Source organism: Micromesistius poutassou, assembly GCF_964030765.1.
Source record: "Micromesistius poutassou genome assembly, chromosome: 4".
Taxonomy (NCBI): Eukaryota; Metazoa; Chordata; class Actinopteri; order Gadiformes; family Gadidae; genus Micromesistius; species Micromesistius poutassou.
The window spans coordinates 17,909,894-17,936,510 of NC_140274.1; the positions used below are offsets into that span (position 1 = coordinate 17,909,894).

Consider the following 26,617-nt stretch of genomic DNA (forward strand, 5'->3'; position numbering starts at 1 on the left):
ACACGCATACATACGCATACACACACACACAAACTTGGCATGCACTGCACTTTTCCACTGGGAGAGTCGTTTCTGACGTTGACAAACCACTAAACCTGCCTGTACCGTAGTACAGACATGTCACACCCCACTCACACACGCATTCTCACACACACAAACACACGCACAAATACAAATAAAACAAAATGATTCCACTTGGAATAATTCTTCCACATTAATCATAAATTAACAAGTCAATGTTTATTTCAAGTTCCTGCAATATTTACAAAGAATGGAGACTTTCAAAACAAACAAGTGCAATATAAAAACCATGGCAACAAAAACAGGAATGGAAAGACGTGTATGATTTATTGCTGGAAATGAAAGCCATAGATTGAATAAGGATGAATGAATCCTCTTGAAAGAACTGGGTTGTGCAAAGAGCGACACTACAGACAAGAAGCCAAGACTCCTTGAATAAAAGACACTGAACTGTCCCTAATTGCCAGTGGCCTATGAACAAAAAATAAAAAGAGCCACAAATGTGTTCATAGAATTGAAACTGCCTTCCCCTAAACAAACATGGCAACCACATCCCCCTAACCCAGCCCTCTAAAGACAACAAGAAGGCTCCCAAATAAGAGCTGAGAAAACAAACCGCCACCACTCGCACAACCACTGATGTTTCTCATGGCTTTGACGGCACGGCCGGCATAAACACACAAAAAGGCCTCTGTCCAGTCAAACTGGGTACAAATTATACAACGTAAAATGTTAAAATTGACAAAGAGCTGGAGTGGGAAACCGTGGAAAGCATTTGACTCCGGATTCTCTGTCGGTTTCAGTTCCTCCGAAACTACCATCCGCATCGTTCACAGTTCTCCGCACGGGAACAACAGCAGGTCCATGAGGAAATATCCCACTTATTCCTAGCCCTGGGCGTCTCGAAACCTTTGTGCGTGTGGGACATTTTGTCTTGTTTTGAAGGTGGTGCTGTTTTCGTCGGCAGGAATGTCCTTAATGCCCTGTCATACCAGGTCACACGTTTGTTACCCCTGGTATCCGTCCATCCTTCCATCCATCTATTCCTCCCTCCATCCATCACTAGTCTAATACACGTTATCTCCCGGTGGAGTTCAGATGGCACATCCCACCCAGACCACAGTGGGCCTCGGGATCACTTCTCTCGTTTCGCTCACTTTACGCTCTCTGTCCATCCAACAAATAAATAACATATTACAGTTGAAGAAGAATGTTTTTGTGATAATCGTTGTTATTATTATTATTATTATTGAAGGCAGTATATATAAAGTTGCATAAAAATAAAACATACATCTATAAAAGTAAGTCTGTGCTCTTGTTGGCCTACGGAGGGAGGGAGGTGGAGGCTGGAACATTATGACACAGAAACCTTTTCTCTCTTCTTCTTTTCGCTGCCTTTTCCTACGTATCGTAATGGTTGAATCTCTCTCCGGAGGTCTGGGGTCTCCCCGGCGACGCGGGGTCCACTGGTGTCGCTAGCGCACTCATCATGTCCGCTCCTCCTAGCTACACTTGCAGGACTTTACGATCATATTGGACATCTGCTCCACCTACAAGAACACACAAGTATTATCAGCATAATCACAAAGACGATTGATTAACACAAGGAATAGACAAATAGTTACTCAAGTATTTTCAACAACAAACAAACTTTCCTCTCTTTGAAATATAAAAGTAAAGAATGACGTTTCTGATGGTGATATGATGAAAAGGAATTGAAAAAAAACTTAGCTTAACTTAACTTAGCTTAACTTAACCGGGCAAGTTAAACCAGGAATAGGCAGACCACCGGCTTTTAACATTCAGTGGAAATAAAGGATTTCATTGGTGGAGCATAGCAGAACCAAATATAAGTCTCTTACAGTGGTCTCAACTACAGTATAAGCATAGAAAAGAAGACAAAACCACGAGAAGAAGCCACCCACTAACTATGAGTCTGACTGGGGGGGTGAGAGAGGGGGAGCCACCTTGTGTTGTCTTCCCACGTAGTAGATGATGGGCAGGGGCTCCAGCGCCTGCGGCACGCAGCAGGGCTGGGCAGAGGCTCCAGGGTTGTGGTTCTTGTACAGAGCCAGGATCTGGTAATCATTACAGCGAAAGAGCCCGTTTAGAACCTCATTATATCTACCGCAACACAACCTCTGGCAAGAGCTACATGACACGTCAGTGTGAGAGAGACCGAGAGAGAGGGAGAGGGGAGAGGGAGAGAGAGAGAGGGGGATTACAAAGATGAGAAGAAGAGCAGGACAAATAGTGACAAGAAGAGAAAGAGAGAGGGCGATAGACAGACAGAGTAGTTCAACATCCAAGCTTTGGTGGTTCACACCAGGTTGTTTGAGCTTGAGTCCCATGCAGAGGGAGGGATGGAGGGAGGAGAGGGGGAGGGGGGAGAGAGGCAGAAACAGGAGCCTAGACAGGAGCCAAGTCTAGGCCCACCGCTAGCTTTAACAACCAGGCTACATGCACTATCTGAAACCACAGACGCTGTGTGTTACCTGGGAGTATTTGTTCTCTGCATTCCAGATGTAGGTGCACGACCCCATACAGTAGTTGGCATGGTAACCCTTGGGATGGTGGATCCATTTCCAGCCCAGGTCCTTCCGGAAGTCTATGTACAGCTTACGCACACAACAGCTCTCCGTCTGACTGGAGGAGCCAAGTTGAAAGACAGGAATTAGACCAACCGACAAACTAAATAAAACAAAATTCAAACAAAACCGAATCAAACCAATCCACAACAACCAAACTAAACCAAACCAAACAAAAGCTTAACTAGGCTAAAAGAATGTGGCAATCTCAAAGATTTCCGTTTTGTTCTCTTTGGCGACACCTTTGGCGATAAGCGGTAATTATTCCCATAGAGCCCAATGGTGTCGCCACCGACACCCAGTTATAACATTACGATTGCCTCAGAAATGTAATGAAAGTAACCTAAAACCGTGTCATCCCATCTCAAGAGGACCTTTAGACTAGCTCAGCCTCAGCTCCTTACTCTGTGCAGGATACGCCTGCCTCTGTGGACCTCTTCTTGCGCGAGCTGACAGGGATGCTGCTGTTCTTGGGGATGGACATGGCCAGGATGTAGGGCTTGGGCATACTCTTCTGCAGGAAGCCGATGTCCCCCCTGTCCTTGTCGGTCCCGGACACGGAGAAGCTGAATCTCTCTACGGACGACTGGCCGCACTCACAGAACGGCTTCAGCTGGAAGCCGTCTACGTCCTCTGCACACGAAAACAGGGTTTGAGTTCACCTGTACGCATCCACTTCTTATGGATACAGACATTGGCGTACACCATGTGTTAGTCTACAGATGAAACAAAGAATTTGAATTGTTGAGAGATGGATGATTCAATGGTTGGGATGGACAGATTAATACATAGATGTGTGGACGGACAGACTGACGGATGGCTGCGCGTAGAGACAGATCGACAAATCGCTAGACGTACAGACAGACAGACAGACATGCAGACGGGTTAATATACAGACAGACAGATCGATAGACAGACATGCAGACAGATCACTATAAAGACAGATAGGACAGATGGATAGACAGACATGCAGACGGATCACTATAAAGACAGATAGACAGATCGATAGAGGGTCAGACAGACATGTAGACGGGTCACTATACAGACAGACAGACTGATCGATAGACAGACATGCAGACGGATCACTATAAAGACAGACAGACAGATCGATAGAGGGTCAGACAGACATGCAGACGGATCACTATAAAGACAGATAGGACAGATGGATAGACGGTCAGACAGATCGAGGGACCGACAGACCGACGGGCTTACCGTCGCTCTGCAGCCATTTCTGCAGGGTCTCGGTGATGTCAAAGGTCAGCCACTTGTCCTTCCAGGTGTTGGTGAGGAAGCGTGAGGCCAGGTAGCGGGCGGTGACCCCCAGGCCCTCGTACAGCTCCACCCGCTGCTCCGATGGGATGCCCGGGTTCTTGATTTGCAGACGGAGCTCAGCGCTGGTCAGCAGCTTGAAGTCCCCGATGCTCTGGCGCATCTCGCTCATGTTGAAGGCCATGGGGAGGTTCTGCTTGGTCATGTTCTCATCTGCAGAGAGACCATTCAGAATCAGCACTTTATTCGTCCAACGTCCTTACAAAGCTGGAAAATACATTGAGTTAAAGTTGCAATTTTAATTAACATTTAAACATAGTTTAACGTTTCAACTAGCTCAGTGCTTTGAATAAACTGGACGTATCCGCTGTCAATGCTGATCGATAGTGATTACTATAATGTCATCAATAAAATCCCATCCAATATATAAATATATATATATATATACTAATATATGCTGGCCAAGAATCAGCACTCCCAAAACCCCTCCCACTCACACCACCCAGACTAGTTCAGGTCACAACGTTACACAGCCAGTTACAGCGGACAGAATAATTATTATGTTATTGAGTTTTGGTAATTCTAAAAGTCTCACTCCTACAAACTGGGAGGGGCTCAATCTTACACATTGTGATTTAAAATGACTTAAATAAAATACGTTAAAACTATGAACACCCAACACAACAATACAGTAAAGGCAATACGATATACTAAAATTAAAAAGTAAAATGTTTTCAAGAAATATGAAATATTTCTTAATATTAGTATTTAGAGTCCACCAACTGGATTCCCTTAGCCTAATACCTGCGTCAGTGACATCATCAGTGACATCATCATTGTGCAAGTAGGAATCACAAGGGGACTTACTATACCAGGGATTTTCCGGGACTGTCTGTATTGTGATTATCAGTGGCCGAGATGACTCTTCGCAAGACTCTCATGTGTATTTTCTTGTTTAGACATTGTAATGAATTTATTCCTTACAATGCCTAATGCATGGACTCAAATCTAACAATTATTATCAGGAAATAAACAGTCAAGTGGAACTCACCACTCTAATTCTATTTTAGAAAATTGTGAAATGAGTATTCAGTGGTATGTGAAACATGAGAATACCATGTAAAGCATTTTTTATAAGGAGCTACAAATCAAAAGAAACAGGCTCAGCCTCTGAGGGAAACCAGTGTGAATATTATGAACTTTATCCAATGTAGTCTTGTTTTTTCATCTTAGCAACTTAAAGTATTACTTAATGTACAACTTCTCAACAGTAAAAGAACAACCCAGCCCAGCATGTATCATCCAATTCATCATCCTATGATCGGGATACACACTATTGTTCAAATTCGCTTTCCTCTCGTTTATAGCGCTATAAGTCTTATACTGACGTCAAAATATTTCCCCAAGCGCTATTGGGCTATTTCAGTTTTCCAGAATACTGGAATACCGATGGTGGAATGATTTATGGAATTAATGGTAAAACCTTTATCCACACTGTATTTTAAAAAGTATTTACACAGCTTGACACATATGTTAAACATACCAAAGCCTCTTGGAGCAACACACGGCAGTGATACAACTCAACGGCAATGTACTGTTACCCAATTACTTGAAACGCAGCCAAACTAACTTTTAAAAATTGCTGTTGGGTTGACCTTGTAAAAGGCCTCTATGGCTCCGGGCCAGCATTAGAATAGACCACAGCCTGACAGGAGGAACATTCTTCTGTACAGCTGACGAGAAACAGAGTCAAGCTTTCTATGGGTTTTACCACCATTCATTTACATAGACTCTTCATCTACACAGGATTAAGTCACAAAGCACAGACGTGCCGAGATAAGAGCAGAAAGGCAGATACGACAGAGAGAGAGAGAGAGAGAGAGAGAGAGAGAGAGAGAGAGAGAGAGGGGAAGGATGGAAATGGTTAACAGAGAGAGGGGAAACAGAGAGAGGCACAGCAATGCACCATTTTGGGCTTGGGTATCACAGGCATGCGTGCAAAGGTTGGTAAACAGTGGGATGTAGTGTGTGTGTGTGTGTGTGTGTGCGTGCGTGGATACATACTATCAGAGATATATTAATGGAGCCTGGGGTCTGGCCCCAAACCAAACATCCCACCCTGCCCAAGCTTGCCAAGGCCAGGACTCAACTCAACCCTCAGCTCCAGTTGAATATTCTGAGAGCCCTATTGGGCCAGAACTGGAACTGAGCCCACTGGAACCAGACCCTGCATGGCCTGACCTGTACCAGGGAGGTCTTCACTGTACCAGGGAGGTCTCAGTTGTACCAGGGAGGTCTAAGCCGTACCTGGAACCCCTCCATGGGTCCCTTGTCGTCTCGGCCCTCCTCACATTTCCCTCCACAGGGCCAACATGGGGCCAACCTCAGCTTGTGTTTCCAACCTTAGAACAACAAACCCAGAGTGAGTGGAGCCGCAGCGAGCGCTGAGAGAGAAGGGATGACATTTAACTGGAACCAGACCAAATAACTGACAACATGTTAGCTTAGCAGATGTACGGTTATTTGGGAATTTAGAGTACTGGAATAGTGTATAGGGTATGGGCAGAGGTCTGGCTGGGAATACCAAGGCAAAGGAATAACATACAAAGGGAAAGGAGGCTGACAATAGACTTTGAGGAGAGGTATTAAAGCACCAGGAAACAAGGCCTGTCCACACACAGGTACGATGGTATAGGAAGGAATAGATCAAGACCGGGTGACCCGATATTGAAAGATGACAACAATACTGTGGTATAATGTGCCATGACTGCCCCCACTGCAATAAACAGGGCACCCCCGTACCTGAGAGAGGCAATGTGGAACAGGGACTGAGCGTATTGGACCTGGGGCTGAGGACAAGAAACACGGCCTGAGGGGAGTATAATGCAACCCTAGCTTGGCATGCTACGCAGAGCGTGACTAAAGGTTTTGTCCGAAGGCTGCTCTCACTTCCAGTCAGCTCGACAGCTCAAGCCCATGCGCAGGTGTGTAGGCGTGTGCGTGGGGGGAAGGCGTTGTACCTATGTAAGTCAAGGGCCGCTGTTGTGACAGGTAGAGAGACAGCTCTGTAATTACCAGCGGGAGGATCCAAATTCCAGCAACAAGCTAAATACCTGCCTCTCCTCCCTTTGCTGAGCTCCACCCTCCGGCTGCCAGCTCGTCCCCACCTCCCTCCTTCTGAGACACCTCCACCTCCACCCACCGCCACTGCCCTGCCAACCCCAACACTATTACCACCGCTATGGGGTGATGTAAGAGGTCCGTGGTTGTTGTTATTGAGGGGGGAAGATGTTGTGTTGTTATTGTTATCGGCGGTGGTGATGTGAGGCGGTGGTGTGGATGGAGGTTAACGGTATTGTAACAATGATGCTGCTATACTACCACCACCTAACCAACACCGGGTGTGCTGTTAGTGGCTGGTGGTGTGTTTTGTTGTAGTGTTGTGTGATGGTATTATCGGTGTTGGTGGAGGATGGCAACTGAGAGGCGGACGTGTTAGTGGTAGACGTTGGTGAGAGAAGGACGCCTCGCTGCCTTAGAGTTACAGTCCTTCTATGACTTGTGCTGGCTCGTTTGGCTCCCTCTCAGCAAGAAGGGCAAAACAATACAAGACGACTGTACTGTGTATGCCAGCTTAATTACCTTTTGGACCGAGCCCAAGCCAGAATTGTGTGGGCTCTTAAAGGGGAGGACGCTACTGTGAACGGACTGCTGGGATTTCTCCTAATCCTGCGCACAATTACCAAAATGATGAGTAAATAGAGACGTGGCATTAAGTTATTACAATCCTGTGTGCATAAGAGACGCAACGCCGCAGGGCTACCAGGGAAGTACGGAGCCAGTCATCAAAACCCCGGGAACCACACGTTGTGAGCGGGAGACGATTAAAGGCCCGGGACCCTTAATGAGATTGTTGAAACAAGGTTCTTAGTCAACTTTTCCTTCCAAAGGCACGTGCCTCCTTTCTGATGTATGGTTCCCCCTGCACTTACAATGTGTGCGAGCCTGAATGCGTGTCCACACTCACACATGCATTCACACACACACACACACACACACACACACACACTGAGTTACACTTGACTTCCCACCTCTTGATGTGTTGTTTTTTTGGTTGTTTTGAAGCTTTCATGTGGGAGGGGGGTAAAGGGGGAGTGCGGGGGGGTTGTAAAGAAGTTATGAACCCCCCCAACCCCATGGGCACAGCTAGTGACCGGACCTGAGTCACCCTCTGACCCAGAGGCTATCAGCCTTCCTTCCTTCCTGCTAAGCTGCTCTGCCACAAACACACCGATAATACACTCAGGAAGTCCTTGTTTGGGGGGGAGGAAAAGAGACAGAGAGGGAGAGATACAGAGAGCGGGAGAGAGAGAAAGAAAAAGGGACAGAGAGAGAGGGACAGAGAGAGAGAGAGAGGGACAGAGAGAGAGGGACAGAAAGAGCGTGGGACAGAGCGAGAGAGAGAGAAAGTGGGACAGAGAGAGGAGGACAGAGAAAGAGCGAGGGACAGAGAGAGGGAGAGAGAGAGAGGAGGGGATAGCGAGAGAGAGAGAGGGGGGGGAAGAGAGAGTGAGAGGGACAGAGAGAGAGCGAGATAGTGAGAAAGAAAGGGAGACAAAGAGAAAGACAGATAGAGAGGGGGGGGGGGTCAGACAGAGAAAGGGCAGAGTGAGAGAGGGAGATGTGGAGGAGAGTGAGACGAGGGAGAGGGAGAGAGGAAATAGGGGGAAGGAGGGGAGAAATAGCAAGAGAGAGAGAGAGGGAGGGAGATAGAGAGAGATATGGGCTGAAGGAAATATATATGCAAAGAGAGCCAGAGAGATAAAGAAAGAAGAAATAGAAACTGCACGAGACACAAAGAAGGCGATGGATAGCGATAGTGAGCAATGCGGGGGGTTAAAAGAAGAGATGGAGAGAAGAAAAGAAGGAGAGAAGGATGTAAGTGGAACAAGTGTCAGGACTGGGCCAGGGAGAGAAGCTCATGTTACAGGAAACCCCCCCCCCCCCCCCCGACCCCTATGGAGAGAAAAAAGTAATAGAACGACAGAGGGAGAGACAGAGCCGGGGTGAAGGAGTGCACAGCACGTCTTCCTTTATGTCATACTCCCCCACCTCGCCTTTCTCTTTGTCAATCATGTGAGCAGAACAACATGGAGGCCGTTGGGTCGGTGCGCTCCAGCATGCCTCCAAACCAGGCCAACCCGAGCATGTTTTAATGAATCCGCACACAATGGACCAGCTCATTCCTATGAGGATTTTCTTTTAAATTAAAACTTCATGTTGCACAAGGGCCGGACAGATTAAACCAAAAAAAAAAAAAAAGATGAAAAATGTTTATCCCTGCGATCCCGTGAGTCATTGTCTCTTTTCTCAGATGGATGTTAATGGGGGAGTTGGCTAAACACGCAACAGCTCTTGTGAGTGAAACAAACAATCGCGCAGTAAAAATACCCCTGGATCGAGGAGAGCCGACGCACAGCATCTCAGATGCAGTGTCCTGCTAACTCACGCCGCCTGTGATCTCCGAACCCCGCCTGCCGCCAGCCAAACACAAGGGGTACACATGCCGGGGGAAGTGGTAACAGCGCCTTTTAGACCCGAACTAACCCAGCCCAAGAGGATAAATATGCTCATTCCATTAGGCAATTGCGTTGTTAATGGATACAGCTTGTCATATAAAAAATGAAGAATTTCCATATTTGGTGGGTTTCTTTTACGTGCTTTTGTTTATAGCAATCACCATTGGATGTGTTAGCGTTATATATTGGCTTCCTTTATTTATGGGGTTGGTTTATTGGTGGGGGTAGGATTAACTAGCAGATGAACACACTTTTGAAAAAGCTCGGATATACAAAATACATTCCAGTACATACTGGTGTGTTCCCTTGAGAGACAACTAAGGGCTTGCTGTTTTTATAAACACAGTGATGTGCAATCGTAAGGACGACCACTTTAAACTACCAGCGTGAGCTTACATTGTCAAAGTAATGGTGTAGGTTGTAGTTCTGTGACCAATAAACAGGGCATTTATTTCTCTGAGTTTACAGCATTACCTCAACAAGATCTACCTAACACACATACAGCTCTATGTGCACAGTATGTGTGTGTGTGTGTGTGTGTGTGCACATTTGTGTGCATGTGGGGGTGTGTGTGAGAGAGAGTGATTAAGATAAAATTGCAGATAATTGCTTTATCTTTTCTGGCAGTGCAGCAACATCACATTAAGTATTTATGCCAAATGGCATTTTGGAGGGCTACTCTGTGTTATAGTCATTACGAAGACTGCATCTGTGGTGAGAGAAAACTATTTTCTGTCACCACATTGTAATTGTAAAAGTGATAATTGCAGTATGTCAAGTTGTATCACACATTGTGATATGTGATGTGTGATGCAGCATGTATGTAGCATGATGTTGTACAGCAACAATAGCATGTGGATTCTCACATCGTACAGAGCAGAACATTACTAGGATGTGATGTGGGAAGTAGTTTGACCTTTGTATGTCATGTGAACACTAGTATGTGATGTAATACAGCAATAGGTGATGTCTGAAGTAGTTTAAACATACTATGTGATATGAACAGTAGGATGTGCATAGCAGTTCTAGTATGGTACGTACAGCGTAATACAACAACACACCTAGCACAGTGTGAGGTGATGTGTGATGCAGTAGTATGCAATGTGTGACAAGCTACAAGTGTGGTAGTAGAGCAGTAGTATGTGATATCATAGCAGCGCTGGTATCTGTTCCAACTCACTTTCCTTCATGGTGAACTTGTGCAGCTCCTTGGCAAAGTACTCCTCCTCCTCCTGCTGCACGGAGACGGGCTGCGGTGCCTCCTGCTCCTCCTTCAGCATCTCCGCCGTGCTGTTGTACAGGGACAGCAGGGCGGCGGGGATGGCCTCCCCCTCGCCCGCCTGCTCCGCCTCGGGCTCCTTTGGCAGCCGCAGCTTGCTGAGGATCTGGCCGCGGATGGCCTCGATGCGCTTCTTCTTCACCAGCTCCAGGTCCAGCGTCTTGCAGGTGGACATGCCGCCGGCGCTGCCCAGCACGCACACCGCCACCAGGGCGGCCAGCACCAGCCTCATGGTCCCCCGGTCGGCCGTTACGGATCCACGCGAGCGGATCTCTGTTGGACGCGCTGTGACGTATCCACGCTCTGTCTTCTGTCCCCTGTGGTTTGTTAGTCGGACGCCGCCCTCTCGCCTCGGGTCGGTGTGGGAGCCTTCTGCGGTGATGTCTTGAGGGATGGCTTGTTTGCTCAAGTGTGCTAGGACCAGAGTCGGACTGATCGGAGGTAAGAGCCACCCAGAGAGGCCACTACTGTCTCTCGTGGTGAGTAAAACTACCCCCCCGCCCCCTGGTTAAGTGTCTGTCTTTGTGTGTGTGTGTGTGTGTGTGTGAGCAGGGGTGGAGAACCCAGTGATGAGCCAGCGTCTGACTCACACGCAGGTAAAACACACACAGAGGTGTCAGGCGCCCCACACCAAAACAGCCAGTGCGTGATAAAACAAACTTTGGCCAACAGCAAAACGTGCACACTTCAGCAGTCCAGAAAGCACAACACAGCGCTATAGCTATAGTTGACACTCTGGTATGTCCAGCGATAATCTACCTCCACCACCTCCAGGGCTGGTCTGCTCCTCCGGCTCGCTGCTGGGAGTATCAGAGTGTGCCTTCTCCTAACTCCTAGCGCATGTGAGAGGAGCCGTCAGCGTAGCGCTCAGTAATAGAACAAGGTGTTGGCAGAGTTCAACGCTTTCACTTCTTCTCAGTTCCTGCCTCCCATGCGCTCTCTCTCTCTCTCTCTCTCTCTCTCTCTTGCTCGCTCTCTGTCTCTTTTTTCTTCCTCTTTTTCCTCAAACGACACCGCTGTCTGTGATCCTCGGCCCACTGGATCACGGTGGACAGATGGCTCTGGAGTTCTTTCAAACCGGTGGGTGCGAACCAGGCCTGGGAGCAGTAGACTAGAGAAACAGCAACACTGACGCCGGATCAAATGAACTCTGGCATTTCTTTAACAAACCCAGATTCGAGTCCCAGGGGAGATAGGGCTGACTCACCCAGCTGATAATCAGATACCCGGGACAGGGGAAAGTGCCATACACAAACTGAATCAGTCCTGTTAAATTAAAAAAACAAGGCAACCATTACGGCTCCCTACTTCCACTACCTCTTTTTTGTGATGAAGCATAAAGAACATCCTTTCAACACTTAAAGTTGAGACCAGAGATGAAGCTCCTTCTCTAGAAGCAGGGCTGGAATGTGTTCGATCAGAAAGCGAGGATGCTATCTGAACAAAACAATCATGAACAAACCTCCCAAGGAAGCACAAAGAGGCCTAATCCTCTTTTTTTGTCAAAGGAAAGTTTAAACAAAGCGTGTTTTCTTAAAGTTAGAGAGTGAAGTAGCAGACCCTTTTCTCTTCAAACCTCCCAAGGAAGCACAAAGAGGCCTAATCCTCTTTTTTTGTCAAAGGAAAGTTTAAACAAAGCGTGTTTTCTTAAAGTTAGAGAGTGAAGTAGCAGACCCTTTTCTCTTCTGGCAGCCGTGGCAAACGTGTTGAGAATCCTTCTCTCTCTCGTCAGTGCTCAGTCTCCGGTCCGGACTCACAGCGTCTGTCTCTGTCCGGTACAGCCCATCCACAGTAACCTCCTCCTGTTTCTCCTCCTGTCGCTCCTATCGTTTCACACCTTGCCTCTCGTGCTTCCACTGCTATCGGGCTGAAACACCTCCCCTGTTCTCTCTCTCTCTCTCTCTCTCTCTCTCTCTCTCTCTCTCTCTCTCTCTCTCTCTCTCTCTCTCTCTCTCTCTCTCTCTCTGGTTACTTGTCTTCCCTTCTGTCTTCTCTTTTGCTCTCTGTTCTCTTTTCTCCTCCTTCAAGACCAGTGTCTCTCCCTCTCTCTCTCTTCCTCTCTCTCTCTCTCTCTCTCACTCTCTCTACTCTGTCTGCTTGTCAGAGCTTGCTGGTGACAAAGTGATTTGTGTTGTGGGAGCCGTGTGCTCAACCAAGTTCTCCGTTCGCTGCCTCGTGTTTCCCTCCTCTCACCCCTCCTCCCACCCTCCCTGTCTCAGCCTCTTCTCTTTTTTTAAAGGTTCCTGTTGCTCGTCTAATAGCGCGAGGAGCTCTCCGCCCAGGAAATGAGGCTAACGGCCTCGGTGTAAAGCATGTGCTGCTCAGCACAGCAGAGACTCCACGCCAAAACACCAGCCCGGAAGCAGCAGCAGCAGCAGCACCACGACAACCCCTGTGTCGGGTTCAGCCTGGGCCACTCTACAGAGAACCTGGTATGGTCTGGCTCTCTGGCGCGTCTGTGAGTGGCGTGTCAACAAGCGTTTGCATGGCACTAGTGTCTGGGCCAAGTGACCGACGCCATTCACCCAGCGCCAGCAGCGGGCAGCAGCTGCCAGACATCCAGAGTCGGCGGAGGAGGTGGAGGAGAGAGACTGTGAGACACTACAGTCGGATCACACAGGATGGGGAGCCAGCAGGCTAGGGGCTGTCCGGTCTGGGCAGCCTCTCTGTGGTTTTGCATTAGGCGGTCAGGCACAAAGAGACACACATGCAGATTGGCCGCATGAAGGCTGGGGCTGTTGGAGAGTTGTTTGAGAAGGGGACTATCAACGAGGAACTGAAGATTCCCCTCTGACGCATTGTTTACGTTATTGATTGCTGACGATAAGCAGAAGCTAGGGGCATCCAAGTGTTACCAGGGAATGAAAGTAAAAGTTCATGCAAAACAATATGCAAACAGATAACACAGAAACCACCGGGGATTTTCCAACCTGAACCTTATCCATCCGGGATGACGATATTATTGTATGTTTCAAAGAAATACTGTTCATATAATAGACGTAGGATCTACCCTGAAAACACAAAGTATAGAAACATCCATGACATCCAACTATTTAATAAGCCATTTGACAGATCACAATTAATCAATACAAAAGAGAATCAAAGATCATCTTTGAATCACATAATAAACTTGAATCACACTTTTTGTTTGAAGAAGGACTCCCTGTTTTTCGGCTACATACAACCGAGTTATTTTGGAAGATGATAGGTGTAATGTAACAAAGGCGGTTATTAAATAATAACTGCTTACTAGTCCTGATTCTCTGTCAATGAAATTGAATTAGCATACACCGCCCCCGTGTGTTAAGAAAAGAAGGTACACTGACTTGAACACGTGCCCCAAATTGTCTCAAATGTAATGCCTTGCCGTTGATTTCAAATCGGCTCATATTCAATGAAGGTTTACATATTTGAACGAAACCCACATTTTTCGTCGTTACTATAATCCATAAACCCAGACTGTAGGTAGGCTATAACACTGCTTGCTACGTTATTTACGCATCTTACGTTGGCGAATGGCTAATGGTTCTGCGTGGGCTACGGCTGTCGTAGTAGTTTCTGCGTTGTTTCCATGGTACCTGTTAGACACAGACAGGCCCAGTTAGTCGGTGGTTTGTTGGGAAGACGCGTCAGAAGTAAAACGACCATGAATCGAATACGTCGAAACATATTAAATATACTTTTTTAGAGGAAACTAAGTAGAGCAAGTGACCAAATAACCATGGTATCTGGCAACCGGCGAAGACAACGCAGGAACCAGTAGGACTCAGACCGGACCAGAGAGAGAGAAACCAGTAGGACGCAGACCGGACGAGAGAGAGAGAGAGAGAGAGAGAGAGAGAGAGAGAGAGAGAGAGAGAGAGAGAGAGAGAGAGAGAGAGAGAGAGAGAGAGAAACCAGTAGGACTCAGACCAGACCAGAGGGAGAGAGACCAGTGGGACTCAGACCAGACCAGAGAGAGAGAGAGACCAGTAGGACGCAGACAGACCACAGGGATCCTCGTGGATTAATAGCATGAATGGTGATGAGATGACTTAGAAAAGGTGAGAAACCCTGACATCGCCTTGACTTATTCACCTCATTATGTGTCATAGGTAGCTATGGTGTCCATATAATATCCAAAATATCTTATATTATCCAAAATGATTGGTTAACATAATTGTCACGTGATGTGGTTCTACGTTTCCAAGGTTTGGTGAAAACCATCATACTATGTGCGATGGAGAAATATGAGAAATTGTCTAAGATCGGAGAGGGTTCCTACGGTGTGGTGTTCAAGTGCAGACACCGGGACAGCGGACAGGTGGTCGCCATCAAGAAGTTTGTGGAGTCCGAGGAGGACCCCGTGATCAAGAAGATAGCCTTGCGAGAAATACGCATGCTCAAGGTGAGACCATACCTCTAGCATATTGTTATTATGGTTTATTTCTGGGTATATATTTTATGAATTACCAACTATTGGTAATTCATAATATCAACTTGAATTGATGAGTTCTCGATTTGTGGTTGGGTTTTGGGGGATTTTGGTTGGTTAAACGTAAGAAAAGTTATCCTCATTGAGGACTGTTTAAACAGGGAACTTAACCTTAGCCTCGTGGCGTGTCGTGCAGCAACTGAAGCACGTGAACCTGGTGAATCTACTGGAGGTGTTCAGGAGGAAGAGACGGCTCCACCTGGTCTTTGAGTTCTGCGAGCAGACGGTCCTCAACGAGCTGGACAAGCACCCCAGGGGGTAGGTGGTCCCGGAGGCTCCACTTCCTATGTCCAGTCCAATCACACTGATATAAGCTAATAACAAAAACACACTTTATGTGCATACCATCTTAGAAACTGTTGTGTATCATTGTGATATAAGCTGTTAGTAGTTATAATAGAAAAAAATCATTTAGAAAATAAAAATACAATGTATAGCACCCTTAGAACAGTTGTGATAGCTGTTATTTATAATACACAATACGAATCACACACTGCATTTTTGTTTTATCATGCGAGTACTTCAACATGCATGATGAAACCATGACTTAAAATACTAAAATGCATCTCTAAGTACAATGGATGGCAGGGCTGTGGTAACAAAGGTTTACTGCGGTAGCGTGAGGGTGTCAATAAATACATTAAAATATACAATGAAAATGAATGATGATAATAAAGCATTGAGATTTGCCATGATTTATTTGAAAAAAGAGACACTCACTGTAGGGTATGACATTCTTTCTACGTCCTACATTGATCTGACTTTGTTCTAGTGACACACTTTAGAATAGTTAATTGGGTCATTCCTCCAATCGATGGAAAGGTCGCGACCTCCACCTGACACAGAGCCGTTGGCTCTTTTCTTAATCGTCCTTCGGCCAATTTGTAATAGCACACTGCGCTCCAGGGCATGGAGATAATCCCCTGGAGATGGGGCAGGTGACGGATTTCTGCTGTGTTGTGTTGTGAACTTTGCTCGTGAGTTTTCCTTTCTCACGATACTGATTGTGTTTCACAGAGAGGAAAATTAGCCATTTCATTTTCCCAGAAATCCTCCTGGTTGACTGTATTTTGTCTTTGTATGTTTGTTCGTCGATCTATGTCAGTTTGCCCAGCAGCTGCTTGACTATGGAAGTCTGAAAATCATAAAAAAAATTTTTTATATATGTTTCAGATGTATACAAAAATCAGGGTTAAAACCAACCAACGTTTTATTGTGTTTTTTTCTCTTGGGGCTTCTAACTAATGTGTTGGCATGTGAGCGTAAGTGTCAGCTTGTAACTCAAGCGAGCCATGCATGTATTCATTAATCAGCCTCCTGATGACGACACGGGGCACCGCAGGCTGCGTTACACAGGGGCTGTATTGCCAGACTAGATAACGCTGTTAACTTCCCAAGTTGGAGACGGGAAGGGACAGCCCCATCTCATTGGAAACTCCGTCAGAGAGCAGTGGTTATCCTACTTTTTTTGGCCTTGTATCAGACCCATGTGCTCAGGGCTGAAAAGTTTTGCGTCCCCGATTGTCTTAAATTGATGTGCATCTGCTTCCGCACGTGCATGCACTGTAAGACTTTTATGTAAATTGACAGCGAAATTCTAACATCTAGTCATCTACTGTATTTAGGTTTTACAGTATAATGCTGTGAAAAACAGTGCATTGTGGGAGTCTCTATGATCGTTCAAGATCGTTCATCGGTCAATGTGTCAATTTACCGCCATATACTGCCAATAGCAAAGAATCTTGGGAAAATAACATTTGCCTTGAGGCACCCTATCAACAACTGCCCGTAGTTGTCAATGGTTTGCTCTTGGCTACGGATCATTAGGCATGTGTTCATGTACACAGCACTTTGAAAGTCCTAAGAGAGACAAAAATAGCCCTCAAGGGAATTGTCCTGCATGGACATTGTGCTGAAAGTCAGTCCAGAGCCTCTGGCTGCCTGCCTCTGTTCTCCACACCTATGGCACGAGAAACTCTACCTGCGACTGAAAACAAAGGTGCTGGTTGTCGTTGGACACCCACATTCAGTTGCCAAGGTGGTGAGGGGGCTGTGTTGATGGCTATGTGCTGATTACGGGTGTTTTAAATCCAATAATTCTTAAATAATTGTGAGTTATGGTTATTAGATTGTTTGTGTGTGTGTGTGTGTGTGTGTGTGTGGAGTGTATTTATAGAGCCTTTGTCTGATCTCTGCCCACAGGGTTCCTGAGGCCCTGCTGAAAAGCATTGTCTGGCAGACGCTGCAGGCGGTCAACTTCTGCCACAGACACAACGTCAGTTAACACATCAGTCTTTCTGTCTATCTGTCCATCCGTCTGGCTATCACAAACATCAAAATCATTTGTATTTTGTTGTCATGTTGTATTGTGTCTTTGTGATTGTTTGTGTTTGTGTGTGCGTGTATGTGTGTGTGTTCATGTGTATGTGTGTGCGTGCGTGTGCATATTTGTGTGTGTGTGTGTTTGTGTTTTCATGGGTGTGTGGGTGTATGCGCCTTTGTGTGTATGTGCGTGCCTGTTTGTCTGTGTGTGTGTGTTTGTGTGTATTGCAGTGCATCCACCGTGACGTCAAACCAGAGAATATCCTTCTCACCAAGACTGGTGTCATCAAGCTGTGTGACTTCGGCTTCGCACGCATTCTGAGTAGGTAGAGAGAGAGAGAGGGAGAGAGAGAGAGAGAGAGTCAATGCATTTATGTACACTTAGTGTAAAGGTACTTCTAATGACTTATTCATGGTCGGACCTATAGCTGGGAACCAATCAACCAACTCACTTTCAGCCCGATGCTAATGCAGTGCATAGGGGAGCGGGCAGCCGGCCAGAGAGCCCGCCGCCACTGTCTCCGTTTACCCAGACTGCTTTATGTTTCAGTGTTTCATTACTATAGGATAACATAGCGTCACTCCGTCGCCACAGCTTGTAATCCGCTCCCGTGCTGTGTACCTCCTCCTCAATGTTTCATCGTCCCACTGACACATTGCTGATGCTTTGAGACGAACCGGCGTGTTTCGATTTGGATGAATGGATTCAATAACACAACCAACATGTTCCGTTTCAGATGAGTTTAGAATCACTCACAAGTTAAGGTGAATGAAGGAATTGAGATAACATGTTAAGAGATGCATGAAGGAATTGATCTATCTGTGAATTTATCTATCTATCGATTGCGAAATGTCTATCTCACCAGACATTTGCAAGCTTTTTTATCAAAGTCAGGCTACATACAATTAGAACGGTTATATTCTCAATGTAAATGATAAACAAATATGGTGAATCGGTTCTTTTTAGTGCTATTTATTTCAAAGACACTTTAATCCAAAGCAATTGACAGTAAAATTTCAGATGCATGTCATTAAGGAGCAGGGCATCTTGCTCTAGGTTGCCTACAGTTTAAGCCGTATACACTGGGGTTCGAACCTGGTGCCTTTTGGCTAGGTATTGAACACCCTGACACTATCCTGCCTGCTATGTATGAAATGAACCGCCCACCTTCATCTCCTCCTCTCCCTGCCTCTCTCTCTCTCTCTCTCTCGGGTCTGTCTGTCTGTCTTTCTGTCTGTCTGTCTCCTTTAGCTGGTCCTGGAGACGACTACACAGACTACGTGGCAACCCGCTGGTACCGGGCCCCTGAGCTGCTGGTGGGGGACACCCAGTACGGGCCCCCCGTGGATGTGTGGGCCCTGGGGTGTGTGTTCGCCGAGCTGCTCAACGGCAACCCCCTCTGGCCTGGAAGGTCCGACGTGGACCAGCTCTACCTCATCAGGAAAACCCTAGGTACACACAATTGCGCATGCATGCACACACACACACACACACGCACGTGCAGACACCCCTACACACACACACACACACATAACACACAGACCACACAAACATAGGCACACACACACACACGCAGGCCACACACACGCACACACACGCCCCTACACACATACACCTGCACACAGACCACACAAACACACGCACACACACATACTCCACATCCTCGCATGAGTACGCTCACACAGACACACATACAGACCCCTGCATGCACGCACACAGAGAAATAACTGCCAAAACTCACAAAAGTACAACTGACATTGTTATTTTTCCAATGTAACCCAAGCACATGGACGAAGGAACAGACCAATCACAAGCCCTTTGTGTCTGACCTCCTGACCCATCACCTCTGCCTGTGTGTCCTCAGGGGACCTAATACCGCGGCATCAGCAAGTGTTCCACTCCAACGTTTTCTTCAGTGGTGTCAGTATCCCAGAACCCGACACGATGGTGAGCATCCCCGTTACCATGGAGATACGCTGAGGAACAGGCAAGCGAGGGGGCGGGGCTAGGGAGGATCCTGAGGCATTTTCCGTTTGGATAATACCTATATCTTTTCTTCACGTTACCAACCTCATATGTATGTTTTCAGCTGAATGTATTGTGGTGTGATGTGATGTGTTGTTTTGTTTTCAGGAACCCCTGGAGAAACGCTTCCATGTGGTTTCTCCTCACGCCCTCCAGGTCATGAAGGTAAGATGGTCCTACTCTTCCCAGCGACTAGTGTTGACTGGCATTTTAATCTCACTTTATTTTAAAAGCACTTTTCTGCTATACCAAGTGCTTAACAAGGGAAACAACAACAACAGGAAATAGACATCTAAAATATAGTTTAAAAGTATGATGAACAATAGAGTTAATCACAAGAAGGATGACTTGATGGATACGCTTGATCGAGGAGAAGACAGCAAAAGAAAAGGTGTGTTAAACACAGCGCAACTGCTACCACACTGTGCTGTGTTGTCACTGATGAGGGGGGGGGGGGGTGTCTTCTCACGCTCCAGTCCTGCCTGGTGATGGACCCCTGCCTCAGGCTGTCCTGCGAGGCCATCCTGGAGCTCCCCTACTTCCAGGAGGAGGGGGCCATGCCCTGGGGCCGCGAGGGTGAGAGGCCCGGCCGAAGGAGTGACAAGGGCTCCCGACGCAGACAGGCAGGGGTACGTATCCAGAGACAAAGACAGATGGACAGAACAGAGGTGTGTCCAATATGAGCCGACATCAGGGGTGCATCCAATATGGCCGAGAGAAGGGGTATGTATCGAGAGATAAAGACAAACCAACTAGCTGGGGTCTAGCTGGGATATACGTCACATAAGTCGTAGGCAAAGCAAAGTGCTTCAATTACCCCAAAGAACGCTTTCTAATGTACATTCTGATCTCTAGGTCCAATCATTGACGTATGCAAAGTATTTTGTGAATTTTAAAGTTTGGTTCACAAAGGTAACATAGTCACCCAGTTGCTGAGTGACTATGGGAGGGGAGGGAAGGACATCTATGTGGTTCATCAGTGTATCTAAAAAACAAGCACCAACCGGAAGAGTAGGTCAAAGTTCACATTTGGGATACATATGGGACCCTTTGACAGAGTTCACAATATGGAGATTGGTCTATACTGTGATGATGTTAATCTTTAATATAATATAATATAATTATATAATATTAGACATTTGAATATCTATGACTAGTGATGGAGCATTAAATGAGTAACGACCGACTTACTTAACCAACGCTGACCGTTTAATGTCTTTTCTGTTTGTAGGCTCAGTATCTGCCCCACCTACCAAGCAGTAACATCTCCCCAGCCCCAGAAGTGAAGAAACAGGTCAGGCATAAATACGACCATCATCTGCCCAACATTTAAGCCGCAGTGGACTTGGAGGAATCTGCATATGGAGACCAGATGCTTAACCCAGATTCAGTCCTGATCACCTGAAGATCAAAAGAAAAAAAAAAGAAAAGAAAAGGGAAGTGTGGTTCATAAAGATACAGTCATAGTAATACTACTCAAAACTACTACGCAAACACAGATAGTGTCAGTAAAAATAATCATAGTAAAACTAGACATTGTAGTTGTTTTGCTTGTAGTCAAAGCAAAAATGGAGTTCCAGTAGAAAATACAGTCTACAGCTATAAAGTATAAATTATACTCACAGTAAACCTAGTCACATCAAATCTACAGTCAGAGATGCAGTAAAAACCACTTTCAAAAATGTGTTGGTTAACATATAGATATATATATTCAGTACGAAAAATATATCTCAATTTAACGGACATGATTTATTCAACAAATTGTGTATCCTGACCATGTGGTAAAAAAAATAAAGAAATTGTGTTCTTAGTAATACTTGTATCCGTATTCATGGTAGCAAATGTATTACATGGACATGTTTTACCAGATAACTATTACAAATTCCCCTTTTGATGTTATATTATAGAAAGGCAGACAAACAGAAACACAGTAAATGCTTGTATAGGCTAGAGTATTACAGTTATTTGTAATTAGAAGACCAATATTACTGCAGTTCATACATATCCACAATGTATAGCTTTGCAAGTGATAGAAAAAGAAAAAAAAAAAAAGAACAAGACTAGACCATTTCTCAGGGTCAGTATTGGCGTGGCGTGGCGATGATGTGGTATGTGCGCGGCAGACTGGCGAAGCTGCTGTGCTCTGGGCTGAGGTCGATGTGCTCTGGTCCTGATGGACAGCTGAAGGTGAACCGCTGCACCAGAGACACCATGAAGAGAAAGATCTCCATCCGGGCCAGAGACTCTCCAACACAGGACCTCTTCCCTGAGAGACACACACACACACACACACACACACACACACACACACACACACACACACACACACACACACACACACACACACACACACACACACACACACACACACACACACACACACTATTTGCAGGGTTTGTGTATCAAACAGAGCTAGATGTTATGTGAGGACTTGGCAAGGGTTCACCTTGTATTTACACTGGAGTAATGGACATCAAGATTAACAAAATAATTCATATTTTTTTGATTGAGAAAGGTTTATATCGATTTAATATTTATACATTTGACAATATCTAAATAAATGTATTATATTATAAATATACTACACAGAGTTCTAGATGTCTGTTGATGTTACCTGCTGAGAATGGAAGAAATGCAGGGTTCTTCTTGAATTTGCCATCCAGGTCCAGGAAGTGCTGGGGGTTGAAGGTCCAGGGGGTTTCCCAGTGTTTCTCTTCTCTCAGAACAGAGTGCAACATGGGAATGATCATTGTGCCCTGTTGACAGGAGACACCTTTAGAAACACAAGGTTGTGGAGGAGACATCTGCAGTTGGACTGCAGATTAACAACCCATAGTGGCTTCGAAAAAGGGCTTAGCCACTACAAGGACTCTGTAGGTTGTTTTGAATGGATGACTGTACCTTGGGGATGTCATAGCCCCTGAAGGAGATGTGTTGGACGGCATAGTGAGGGGCATTCATTGGGACAATGTCTAGAAGCCTCTGGACTTCATGGATCACTGCATCCGTAAAGGGGAGGGACTTCCTGTCTTCCATAGTTGGGCAACGCTCTGATCCAATGACAGAGGCAATCTCTTGCTGCATGTGCTCTGATAACAGATTAGACAAATATTGATGAGCAAAATTATTCTCAACAATTAAATAAGTGTCACACTTCAAACGATGCATAAGGAAATGCAATGAAACACAAAATTTAGTTTAAAATAATAAGAATTATAAGAACATATACACACACAGAGACAGAGAGAATTCATTGTACTGATTAAGCTGTGGTTCCAGAGATGCCCTACCTTGTATTTTGGGGTATTTCATGAGCACGCTCAGTGCAAATCTGATGGTTGTACTGGTTGTCTCCGTTCCTGCCAGGTACAGATTCAATACAGTGGACTCCAAGTTTTCAAATGTAAACTCAGAAGTGGGATTGTCCTGCTCCTGGGGAGACGCAAACAGAATAGTTTAGCAGTGGTTCTCAACCTTTAGCTATGTTAAATGCATATGGGGTTGCAGGAGATTACCTGCTGAATAACAAGTTACAGATATTTGATAAAAAAAAATTTAAAAAGTTAAAATAGGTTTGGCTTCTCCGAATGATTAGTCGCCATGACTGAATCACAGGTGTGGGATAACGCACATTAATTTGCTGGGACTACGAGCAGATTTAGTTGGGGGACGCAAAATACTTAACACCTAAAGATGGGGTTATGGTCCAAAAGAATGTGGGTACAACTGAGGCTGTACCTGTTTGAGTCTGGTGAGAAAACAGTCAATGTAGTCTCTGGGGGAGCTGGGGTCCATGGTCTCCTGGTGTTCCAGGATCTTCTCCATGATGAACTTGCGGAGCTTTTCAATGTTGTTGAAAGCAACACGATGCCGGCGCGAAAGTCGGTCCGGCAGCCAGGGGAAGACGTTGAACAGCTGAGGGAGTTTGGACACGAGAAGAACCCAAAATGTAACCACATACGTTTACATCCTCACGCCTCGGTCACACTACCTCCGTCAGTCGACGGATGGGCGAGGGCGTGTCTGACGTATGGGGGAGTAGTCTTTGTGGACTCAGCCTGCAACAGGGGCAACACTCTCCTTGCTCTCTCCTTGCACCAGGCGTTATAAAGCCGGCTTTTTCCTGCATCTTCCTGCTTGTTGTTGTTATTGCTAAATGGATCCCGTAGTCGCAAGGACAGTGTTGCCCCCGTACGTGTACCACAGCAATCGCCCAATTCTTAAATCCATTAAATCCATTCTTAAATCCCCGCTGCCGGCCGGCTTTTTGACATTTCCACGGCGGGTTGTCAAAATCACAAACACCATATCACACACAGTTTGTTCAACCCCATCACAAGATGCAATTCTGGGACCAATACTATTCCTTATTTCTTGCTCCGTCTTGGCAAAGAAATTTGTAACTAAAATGTCCGTTATGCAGATGATACTAATACAGATTGAAAAGTATGTTTCGATCAATATACTTTTTTAACAAAACCAGTTTGAGTATTTCCTTTCTAGCTTTCAACTAACATGACAAACCATATACATACATATGACCCAAAATCAGGGCCTTTTCTAACGTCACTCTTAGGTTGGAAATTAAGACTTCATTAAGTGCCCATTCTGTATTTTCTGGTAAAATATCTTTCCAAGCAAAAACTGCAATACAGTCACAATCACCAATTTTGAGTTTCAACAAAAATGTTTGCCATTTCTTTATTGACATCATGACGTACCTGGCCAATGGGGCTGCTGAAATGTCTTAACGTCTGTGAGATGATCTTCAGAAGGCTGAGGAAGTGTTCATTATCGTAGCTGAAGCGCTCACCAAACACCAGGCAGCAGATCACGTTGGAGACGGTGCAGCTCAGGAAGAAGGTTGGATCAAAGGCACTTGCTGAAGAACCAAGGGAAAATAAGGACATTTTCAGCCAAATTAATCGTCTTATTGAATGTATAAAGGCATTTTTGTCTTTTCTTAAAGTATGTTGTCATCGTTGACGGCCCCAAACGCCTCATAGCTGAAGATTATCATCTAAAATAGAATCTTAAATATTAATTCAACGCGTTACTTTAGCTAGTGCTAGTATTGCCGTAATGCTAGTAATGTTTCAAGGGCAATCCATGTCAGCCAATCAATTGATCTTATGGAAGGCATAAGCAACCATGCTGCTTTTGGGCTTTTCTTTATATACCCACAATATCATCTTAAATATCAATTCAACGGTTACCTTTAGTGCTAGCGATGCGGTCCACCAGGTGTCTGCTCTCCTCTTTGATCCACTCCTCCATCCCCTTCCGCCCCATGCCAAAGTCTCTGAGTGTGGACAGGGTGAAGCGACGCAGCTGCTTCCACCGCTCTCCATTACTGATGGCCAAGCCTGAGGGACGAGATGCTCACAGATTATTAGGGGGAAGGTAAACAAGGTCATGTGATCCCTCTCTCCTTCAATAGCTTTAGGAGGACACATCTCTAAGCCCTATGGTAGCTTTGTGTTTTGTATGGACCCTACCATAGCTCTGTGTATTGTGGAAACCCTACCGTAGCATTGTGTTTTATGTGGGGACTCTACCATAGCTATGTGCATAGCAGAAACTCTACTGTAGCATTGTGTTTTATGGGGACCCTGCTGTAGCACTGTGGTTTATGGGGACTCCATCATAGGCCTATCTAGTGTGTGGATACTACCATAGCCATACATGTGGGGACTTTACCATTACCATATATTGTGGAGACACTATCATAGTTCTGTGTGTTGTGGGGACTCTATGGCAGGTAGCTGTGTGTTTTATAGTGAACCTACCATAGCCTCTGGTTGCTCTGACCATGATAGGAATAGGTCCCCTGCCGGTGAATTCATCTGCATTCTCCACCAGGGCCTCCTTTATCACATCGTACCCGACCAGAACCACCAAACGCTGGTTAGCCAAATATATTGTCATCACTGGACCATAACTGGCACTGAGCTTCACGTCATGCAGGACAAAACAAACAAAACATTCAGTTAGACGTGGCACACTAACATGAACCAAACACTTATACTGCTTGACTTGAACTGACATGCAATAACATGAACATAAATATCAATTTAAAACGTAATCACAAAGACATGAAAGGATTGAGACTTAAAAAGAGGTTGGGAAGAAGTAAAGTGGAACATGTTTCAGATATTATGAAGATGGAGTGATGGACTGGGACAAACTCTTGGCCCTGGAATTTAACTGATGGGACAGCATACATCGGATTTGATTATAATAAAATTACTCATCTGGTCTACTGCCCATTTGAAGTGTGTGTGTGTGTGTGTGTGTGTGTGTGTGTGACAGTGAGAGAAAGTGCTTGCAAAACTTTCTGCTAAAGCCCACTCATATAGCCCACACTAGTATACTAGTGACTACTGCAATGCTTAACATGGCAAGTTTGAGCCAAAGACTGTATAACATGTGTAGGTTTTACCTTGAGCAGCGTTGTGAAGGGGGCACGTTTGTCCAGCTGTAGAAGGTTCCCCAGTAGTGGGAGTCCACGGGGACCTGGGGGTAAATTGACATTACTTCTGTACTTAGCGGTCAACAACCAGAGCAAAGTTAAAACCAACCCTGCTAAGACTAATGTGGTTGAGACATCCATAATAAGTCTGCGTTGATCTGTTTGTGTTCTGGTCTGAACACGCTGCCGTGCACCGCTGCCTATAACTGGACTTTTTATGTTGTTCTTGGAAGATAAGGACGTCACGTGATTCACCTCTGGCCCAGCTGGATTACAACACCTTACGTTGTTTTGCTTTAAGCATGACTTTTGAAAAGCTGTTTTAATTGACTAGGTTGCAACATTGTGAATGTTTAAAGATGCGTTTTTATTATAATTTAGTTTTTTTGTCTGTGCCATTAAGTATATTCCCTTAAATATCAATGAACAGGCCAACCAATGTTATCACATACACGAGACAGATTCTACACTCTAAATAGTTGTGTGTTGTTGTGAGTAGTGCCAATGTGATTTATTTATTTGTTGTGACACTCAATACATTGACTGACTTAATTTCACAAATTCGCACACAACTTTTTTTTAATCAA

General features: G+C 45.5%; 3 protein-coding genes across 5 annotated transcripts; 1 reads left to right on the forward strand and 2 right to left on the reverse strand.

The window, feature by feature from the left end:
* Positions 1 to 221: 221 nt before the first annotated feature.
* tgfb1a (transforming growth factor, beta 1a) lies at positions 222 to 12,886 on the reverse strand. 2 transcript variants are annotated; one of them, XM_084466775.1, is made up of 7 exons: positions 12,313 to 12,886; positions 10,638 to 12,198; positions 3,822 to 4,091; positions 3,014 to 3,242; positions 2,517 to 2,667; positions 1,989 to 2,099; positions 222 to 1,571 (listed from the first exon to the last, which is right to left on the reverse strand). In XM_084466775.1, the coding sequence occupies exons 2-7, from the start codon at positions 10,966 to 10,968 to the stop codon at positions 1,524 to 1,526; spliced, it is 1,140 nt and encodes a 379-aa protein (XP_084322901.1). In that variant the 5' UTR covers positions 10,969 to 12,198; positions 12,313 to 12,886; the 3' UTR covers positions 222 to 1,523. The 2 variants fall into 2 exon arrangements, with proteins under 2 accessions (XP_084322901.1, XP_084322900.1); XM_084466774.1 differs by lacking the exon at positions 12,313 to 12,886 and having other exon boundaries at positions 10,638 to 12,302.
* Positions 12,887 to 14,955: 2,069 nt separating this feature from the next.
* LOC311342290 (cyclin-dependent kinase-like 1) lies at positions 14,956 to 20,894 on the forward strand (the record flags this gene model as incomplete). The annotated part of the gene is made up of 9 exons (XM_084467128.1): positions 14,956 to 15,123; positions 15,347 to 15,468; positions 17,413 to 17,485; positions 17,764 to 17,854; positions 18,785 to 18,985; positions 19,398 to 19,480; positions 19,667 to 19,723; positions 20,035 to 20,187; positions 20,790 to 20,894. The coding sequence occupies 9 exons, from the start codon at positions 14,956 to 14,958 to the stop codon at positions 20,889 to 20,891; spliced, it is 1,050 nt and encodes a 349-aa protein (XP_084323254.1). The 3' UTR covers positions 20,892 to 20,894.
* cyp2y3 (cytochrome P450, family 2, subfamily Y, polypeptide 3) lies at positions 20,263 to 26,214 on the reverse strand. 2 transcript variants are annotated; one of them, XM_084467127.1, is made up of 10 exons: positions 26,001 to 26,214; positions 25,348 to 25,510; positions 24,775 to 24,924; positions 24,280 to 24,440; positions 23,297 to 23,473; positions 22,849 to 22,990; positions 22,460 to 22,647; positions 22,173 to 22,314; positions 21,625 to 21,824; positions 20,263 to 20,959 (listed from the first exon to the last, which is right to left on the reverse strand). In XM_084467127.1, the coding sequence occupies exons 1-9, from the start codon at positions 26,169 to 26,171 to the stop codon at positions 21,637 to 21,639; spliced, it is 1,482 nt and encodes a 493-aa protein (XP_084323253.1). In that variant the 5' UTR covers positions 26,172 to 26,214; the 3' UTR covers positions 20,263 to 20,959; positions 21,625 to 21,636. The 2 variants fall into 2 exon arrangements, with proteins under 2 accessions (XP_084323253.1, XP_084323252.1); XM_084467126.1 differs by lacking the exon at positions 20,263 to 20,959 and having other exon boundaries at positions 21,497 to 21,824.
* Positions 26,215 to 26,617: the final 403 nt, after the last annotated feature.